At 37.9% G+C, this 8,709-nt stretch overlaps 1 protein-coding gene across 1 annotated transcript; it reads right to left on the bottom strand.

The window, feature by feature from the left end:
* Window positions 1-5,865: 5,865 nt before the first annotated feature.
* Window positions 5,866-8,479, bottom strand: LOC117110894 (uncharacterized protein K02A2.6-like). Its single transcript, XM_033253724.1, has 5 exons — window positions 8,326-8,479; window positions 7,672-7,878; window positions 7,099-7,285; window positions 6,306-6,975; window positions 5,866-6,174 (listed from the first exon to the last, which is right to left on the bottom strand). Exons 1-5 carry the CDS (start codon window positions 8,477-8,479, stop codon window positions 5,866-5,868), a joined length of 1,527 nt encoding a protein of 508 aa, XP_033109615.1.
* Between the last annotated feature and the right edge of the window lie 230 nt (window positions 8,480-8,709).

Here is an 8,709-nt window from a genome sequence, read left to right as displayed (position 1 = left end):
ATTCCAGAAGCTTCCAAATATTACTCTTGGATTCTACTTAGCAGTGATATAAATATCCACAGATCTCTTCCAAAGTTTCCATCGGGCTGACTGAGTTGTGGGGTCTCCATCTATGTTAAAACTACGGTCCATGCTAAAGCCCACGTGACCTGAATCTAGACGTATCATAGCTATGCTCGTTGTAAGCGGCTTTACCTCGTGTCTATAATCCAACGAAAATGACGTTTTCTTCGATAAAAAAAAAATAAAACTTTTCCAGCTAGTTGCACTTCTACTATGCTAAGTTGTCAGTATTTGATAGGACAGTTAGGTTTCATATACCCTTGTTCATGGTCTGTATAGGAGAGCCTCGTTTATTCAACAACCACACTGCATTAGCACTGTTACAGATAACTATACGCGGTCTCGGCAAGTGCGTATTACTACTCTCTATAAAGTAGTACCATAATACCATCAGTATATAACATTTCTCCCTTTGCCAACTTTTATGAAATCTTTAGATTAACATAATATTAAGACCATTTTAACAACTAAACAATTAAACTTCAAAGCAGAACAATGCATACTTTCACGGTATATGCTTTCAACACCCGTTGACCATAGCATCAAATAGTTATGCCCCAATTAAGATAGAGTACTTAATGTTTAACGTTCCTCTATGTACATTTTTGTTTATTTACGTGTTCTGATGGACTTTCTTATTTCAGGCTTATCGCTTACAGCTTCACCTGGTTAATCATTTACAACCATAATCCTATAATTATCCTTATCGTCAAGCAACTTTTCCCATAATTCAACCGGTACTTCAGGTTCTTCTAATTCACCTTTCTCTACTAATGGTTCTGAATACCGAATCCTTAGTTGATCTGCATGTCTTAACCACAGTTGATTTCCTACACTCACTTGATACCGTAATGGACCAAGATTTTCGCGCCGCACCTTTAGGCTGTAACGATCAAGAGGAAATAGTCATTAAGAAACTGTAGGTAGCGGTAGCTCTTACTACGAAGAAATGGGAATTCCGAATTAAGTAATGCGCATGCGCAGTTACCAAATAACATCCGTGAATTATTTATTAAAAAAAAAAAACAGTGAGCATGCGCTTGGAAGTAACTTTAAGTGACGTTATCAAGCCATGTCGAGCATGCGCAGTTACCAAAAAGATATCTCAGTAACCAAATGGTGGCTGCGAAGAGGATGATTACCAAGAAATCGTCCTAGGAACCAGCGGCTGCGAAGAGGGTATGAATATAATAAGAACTCGAGTGGGTCGAAAGCCCGTATTTTGGCTATCTTTACAGCCAGTTCATCAGTGTTCGTCAGGGGGAATTGTAATTAAATTTTCTCAAAAAAGGTATATTAGGCTCTATTGTCTACCTATGTACGCAGACCTATGCATTGACAATTTCATAAAAAAATAACCACAGAAACTGATGACACAACCAAGGACCTAGGACCACTAATACTACTACTACTACTACTACTCGCCAAGTAGTAGAGCCAGGGTATTCCACATTTAATGTAAAAAAAAATGTGCCTTACGCTGAAGAGGGTTAGGATTAGGCTAACCTTTATCGACATATCGTACGGTACTCGGGTTTTATCGACCCATATAAAATAGTCACACACTGGCGACATGTAGAAGTGCATATGTTTATCTAGCCAATCACAAATGGTGTCAATAGCTGAAGCCTTAATTTGCATACATCACCCTATATAACAGTTTAAGATCGGCATGTACGGTATTTGGGTTTATTTGATTAGAGCCTTCGCGGGTAGTGAACATAGAGGAATAACAATAAGGAAAGACTAAGATATGTACACAGATATATACTAGTTGTTACCCAGACAGCAGCATGCTGACTGGGTTCTGTTTCCGAGCAGCAGCAGCTTCTTTCTTTCTTTCTTTCTGGCAACAAAAATCGTATAAAATACTACTTACCTCACAAATAACGTAGCACAGTCTTGTCCTTTGCACATATAAGCATAAGGCAGGGTCTATAGGGTGTTCAGGGATAAGGGGTCAAAATTCATTAAGGGGTAATTTTTATCTTTTTTCTGGAAACATTTCAAAACGCTACTAGTGTCAAACCTGGTCAGTATAATCGGTGACACCTCTCATACATGGGGTGTTCACTGCACTGCTTCTAAACAAGAAACAATACTCTTAACTTAATAGGTCAAAGTTCATAGGTCAAAGGTTTAAAATGTTCCTAATGGCAAACGATTGAACGGAATTCAATCAAATTAGATCATTAAGAACCAGTGACACCTCCTACACCCCTGTCTGGCATCAGTGGTTACATAGGGGTCATCAGGGTCAAATTTTCAAAATAGACCAATTGAGTTCGAATTTACCAGGAATGATCCTTAGGACCTTTTAAACATGAAAAACTACTCTTGGCTTATAGGTCAAAAGTCACAAGGGTCATTTTGGTGAAAATTATCAAATATTGCTAGTGACGAACGATTCGACCGATTGCATTAGACAGACTCCTACCAAACATGGGGTGTTCACAGCTTGAGCTCAAACGTCACAGCGGTCATTTTAGTGTCAAATCCTGAAAAATGGCTGGGTTCATGTTTTATTGAACTGGTCAAAGTTCATATGTCAAAGGTCAGTCTTTTCCATATTTTGTAATGTTCAAATTCATTATGAATGATACTTAGGACCAGCATTCTAATTATGTTTTAATATGGTCTTAATGTCAATTTAGTTCAAAAGTCACAGGGGTTTCAAAAAATCATATTTGCAATATTAAAAATAGTACTAGTAGGCCTATAGTTAAAACCTAAACCTATATATCTTTGTCTATGCGTACATACTCTGTACTATGCTAAAGGTAAATTTGATCTGTCGGCCGGGTCAATGTAATAAGAGTTTCAGTTTAATCAAAGCACAAATATAATCTGTCACCAAAATATAGCCATTCCGATTGATGCTGTAAATCACAGATGTTTTTTTGCAGGGAAAATTTCAACTAGTGAATGTCCCACAGACACTTAGTGTCCAGTTTCATTGTACAACAATCCATTCTCACATGCTACTAATGTTTTTAACTGATGGTCATATTTTTAATTATATAAGAACACAACATCATCAGATTTAGGATTTTACAACATCTTGTAATTACTTTAATTTATATATTTAATATGTATGGGCTAGGCTTTAGCCTCATAAATCATTTTGGCCCTTGGGTACATAATTGCGAAATCTTCCTCTTCTCAGTGCCAAGTTATGTTAAATGATGGTAGTAGACATGTACATAAAACCTCAACCTATATTCTTAGTCTAAACATATACAGTACTGTACTATGCTAGGCTAGGTAAATTTGATCTGTCGGCAGGGTCAATGTAGTAGTAGTAAAGTTCAATTAAAGCACAAATATAATCGTCACCAAAATAAAGCGATTCCGATTGATGCTGTAAACACAGCCGTTTTTGCACGGAAAATGTCAACTGGTGAATGTCCCATAAGAGACATGTATAGTGTCCTAAAATTGTACAACATTCCATTATAGGCTATAACTGGTTTTAACTTATGGTCATAATATTAATTAAATAGGAACACGAAAACATCACATTTAGGATTTTACAACATCTTGTAAGTACTTTAACTTTACTTTTGTAGACCACTACCTTTATAATAAGTTTTTAAAGGTTATATAACTAGGCAAATTTATTGTTAAAATGTATGGGCTGGGCTTTTATAGCCCCATGAATCACTTTGGCCCTTTATATCCTTGGGTACTCTTCACCTATAGGTCAAAAGTCACAAGGGTCACTATAGTGAAAATTATCAAATATTGCTAGTGACTAACGATTGAACCAATTGCATTAGACAGACTCCTACCAAACATAGGGTGTACACAGGTTGAGGTTTAAGGTCACATTGGTTATCTCTTAAAAAAACAACTGGGTTCATGTTCTATTGAAAATAGTATCTCTAGTTATTTTTTTCTTTCTGGCAACATTTTAAAAAGCTACTAGAGGCAAACTACAGGACCGATTTAATTAAAACTTGATCAGTAGGACCGGTGCCACCTCCCATTCATTTGTTGTTCACATAAGGGGAATTAGGGTCAACAAACCAAAAATCGTATAAAAGACTACTTGTCTCACAAATAACGTAGCACAGTCTTGTCCTTTGCACATATACATTGGCATAAGGCAGACTCTATAGGGTGTTCAGGGATAAAAGGTCAAAGTTCATTAAGGGGTAATTTTATCTTTTTTCTGGCAACATTTCAAAACGCTACTAGTGCCAAACGGTTGTGCCGATTTCAACCAAACCTGGTCAGTATAATCGGTTACACCTCTTATACATAGGATGTTCCCTGCTTGGGGTCAAAGGTTACATAGGGGTCATTAAGGTAAAAACTTTCAAAAAAATGAATAAAAGACTTCTTCCGTCATAAATAACATAGCACAGTCTTGTACTGGGCAAATATGTATTGCCATAAGGTAGGGTCTTTATGGTTTTCATCGATTTATGGTCGAAGGTCATTAAAGTAGTAGCATTTCAAAATGCTACTAATGGCAAACCATTGCACTAAATTCAATCAAACTTCGTCATTAGGAACCGGCGACACCTTCTACACCCCAGTCTGTGATCAAAGGGTCACATAGGTGTCATCGGGGTTAAATTTTAAAATAGCCCAATTCAGCCTAAATTTACCAGGAATGATCCTTAAGACCTTCTAAACAAGAAAAAAATATTCTTTACCCCATAGGTCAAAGTTCATAGGTCAAAGGTTTAAAATGTTCCTAATGGCAAACGATTGAACGGAATTCAATCAAATTTGATCATTAAGATCAAGTAACACCTCTTACACCCCAGTCTTGGATCAGGGGTTACGTATGTGTCATCGGGGTCAAATTTTCAAAAATAGCCCAAATGAGCGTGAATTTACCAGGAATGATCCTTAGGACATTCTAAACATGAAAAACTACTATTCACCTATAGGTAAAAAATCACAAGGTTCACTATAGTGAAAATTATCAAATATTGCTAGTGATTAACTATTGGACCAATTGCATTAGACAGACTCCTACCAAACATGGGGTGTTCACAGGTTGAGGTTAAAGGTATGGTGTTGAGTGCTTGTAAAGTAGCAATAAAGACATATAATACAACAGTATAACTCATAGAACAGAATTTAATTCTTTCCTCGTGGTTCTCTCTCTCTCTCTCTCTCTCTCTCTCTCTCTCTGTGTGGCAACTCCTGCCCTCAACGTCGGTATTGTCACACAGGACAACAGTAAGAACACCACATTTCCCCTCTCTAAAAGCAGAAACTATAATCACAGTAAAAATGACTGTATACCATATACAGTACAATGTAAACTCAGTTACTATAACAATAAACACTTCTATTTCTTACTGGTAGCCATAACATAGTCACGAGTCCATCTAGGTTGATTTCTAACTCTCTTAATCCTTGAGAAATGTGAACCTAACTGAGTTGAATTGTTGTTCATTGAATCATCAGCAGTTGGAAAAACTATAAAGTCACTACTGTGATCATCACGACTATCTCCCCCTCGGCCTAATAAAGATGGCTTTCCTAGAAATGGGGCTATGTGTTTCACATTCCATTTTTGACCATTGGCCATTACGTAAGCGTTTAGACCAATATGTTGTCTAATTTCCACCGGTTCAGTAAATTTACTCCTACCCTTGTGGACATTCCAGGGCTTTTTAATTCTAACAATATCTCCCGGGAAAAAAACTCTGGTTTTGACGCACTTCCGTTTGTCGTACGCCTCTTTAGACTTTGCTTACTTTGCTTTTTTTCTATTGTCTATTTCGACTGAAGACATTTGCTTAGGCGATGTTGTCACTCCAATGATATCTAACAAAGTCAACATATGACGCCCGTGTAGTACCACAGATGGGGATTCCCAGAAGTGGCATGTCGCGTAGCGCGATAAGTACCTAGAAATTCCGTCACAGCATTTTTAACTGGACGTTTATCGATTCGTGCCGTTTGAATAGTTTCATTCAAAATCCGGTTAAAGCGCTTGACAGTACTGTTGGCTTCTGGGTGATACACCGCAGAAAATCTGTGTTTGATGTTACGTTTTTTCAAGAAAGTTTCGAACTCCTGGCTAGTTAACTGCGTACCATTATCAGAAACTAGTTCTTCAGGATAACCTTCACGACTGAATACCTTAGTCAAAAAATAAATTACAGTTTTGGCCGTAATATTTGGACAAAACGCAACTTCTGGCCATTTACTTCGGTAATCAATTAATGGATAAGGTAACGCTCGTTCGCAGGTGCAGAATAATTCGGACCTACGAAATCAATCCCGAGCTTTTGCCATGGACGTTCTGGCAATTGTACCGGCTGCATATGAGCCACTCGTGATTTCGCAGACTTGTCAGCAATTTGGCAAGTTAAACAATTAGTAATTGTGTCCGTTACGTGTACGTCCATTTTAGGCCACCAGTAAAGATCTCTTAATCTTTGTTTGGTTCGCACAATACCTTGATGATTTTCATGGGCCAGATTAACTAATTTGGAGGTAAGTGCTGCTGGTATTATCACGCGTTGACCACGAAAAATAATATCATTATGAATCGAGAACTCATCTTTAATACGGGAATAGGGCTTAATGATTTCTGGAATATGCTTTTTACCATTCGGCCACCCATTATGTATGTATTCTTTAAGCTGCATGCATACTTCATCATTATTTGTAGCCTGTTCTAATTCAATGCGTGTGAAAGCGCTATAAGTATCGTTTAGAACAACTTGACAGACTGCATCACTGTCATCTTCATTTAGTGCTTCGCGTTCTCCGACTGAGTAATTTCGTTCGGGTGCAGTTAATGTTCTAGACGCGCAAGCAACTGTGACTTCCGAGCCGTCACTCTTTACCTGTGTAAGTACCGCTCCTAACCCATAACCACTCGCATCAGTTGTGACAAAAACTTTGAGATCATGGTCGAATAGAGCAAGACCAGGGCTATTAATAATATCGGATTTAATAACCTGAAAAGCGGAATTCGCTTTGTCTGTCCATATAAATAGTTAAATGGATTGTACCTCTCGCAATGCGCTTACTTTTGCCGAAAAATTTGGCACAAACCTAGCATAAAAACCTGCGAGTCCTAGAAATGACTTAAGTTGGAGATTATTCTGGGGTATTGCAGCTTTAGCAATTCCATGGACTAATTCGTCACTAGGGTGAACACCTTTGTCATCGATAACATGACCTAATACTTTCATTGAAGGTACACCGAACTCACATTTGTCATTTAGTGTCATACCTCGTTCTTTCAAACAGGTAAGCACTGAAAATAATGTTTTATCATGCGCGGCTTTGTCGCGTCCGTAAATAATATCATCGATAAAACATTGTACGTTTGGAATTCCTGCTAATACAATCGACATCATTTTTTCGAAATATGAAGGGGCTGAAGATAAGCCAAAACAAACTGTACGAAATCGGAAGACACCATCATGCGTAATAAATGATGTAAGGTCGTGACTGTCGGAATCTAATTCCAGTTGGTAATAAGCTGATTTAAGATCGAGCTTAGAAAAAGTATGTCGCGCCATTCATCTCGCTTAACATTTCTTCAATTGAAGGAAGAGGAAATTTGTCCTCAATAACAGCTTCATTTGGGTTTTCTTAAATCAACACATATGCGGATTTTACCAGTCTTTTTCCATGCAACTACAATTGGTGAAACCCACTCCGGCGCTTCAGCGCGTTCAATAATCCCTGCGTCTAGAAGACGTTGTAATTCAGCGCACACGGCTTGACGCACAGTCAATGGCAGTCTACGCAGCTTTTGTTGGACTGGATTAACCTCAGGGCGAACTTTAACTTTATGTTTGAACCCCTTAACCTTACCCAAGGTATCTGACAACAAACATGAAAATTGTGATTTAACATCAGTACATGTAGACTCAGCATGTGTCTCAAAACATGTCAACGTACTACCATCAATGTTAATTCCAAGTGCTTGGATTAGATCCTTGCCTATTAGGCTGCTTCCTTTAGTTACTAAATAAAATGTTGCATTTGCACATTTAGATTTAAACTGAACTTTAGCTTTAAAACATCCTACAGTTGTTATCTTATGAGATGTATAGCTAGTTATAGGCATTATACATGGTTCCAATGCATCTCTAACAAAATTTTTATCAAATAATTTAAGTGAAAGTAAGGATACATCAGATGCAGTATCAACAAGCATTTGAATATTTAAGAATTCACTTTAAGAGTTCCCCATACATATTTCCTTGAATCAGTGTTGCTTGACCGTGTACACAATACTTGTCATGTTGCAATCTAGATCAGTCTCACCTCTAGCGTGTTCAACCTGCTTAACAACTTTCCTTTTACCACGGCAAACACTAGACAGATGTCGCTTTTTTCCACAAGAGTTGTAGTCCTTTGACCCTGCAGTACACTCTGGCGAATTTGCTAAATGTTGAGGTGAACCACAGCGATAACACATGAGAGATATAGATTTTGTCAGCGTGCATAGCTCCCGCACGAATCAGTCGACAATTACATTGCAGCGCTCCGCGAACTGGCTTCACGGTGCGAATTTGGTACGTTTGAGGACGAAATGCTACGAGATCAACTTGTAGAGAAGACTAATAGTTCCAAAATACGAACTAGATTACTTACAGAAACCGATGTAAAGCTGGACAAGGCCATAAAACTAGCAAGGCAGTGTGAAAT

The sequence above is a fragment of the Anneissia japonica genome, unplaced genomic scaffold (genome assembly GCF_011630105.1).
Source record: "Anneissia japonica isolate Jap-2015-1 unplaced genomic scaffold, ASM1163010v1 scaffold287773_len227377_cov100, whole genome shotgun sequence".
Lineage (NCBI taxonomy): Eukaryota > Metazoa > Echinodermata > Crinoidea > Comatulida > Comatulidae > Anneissia > Anneissia japonica.
The sequence above is the reverse complement of the archived record's forward strand: the minus strand, read 5'-3'. Positions and strand labels throughout refer to the sequence as shown.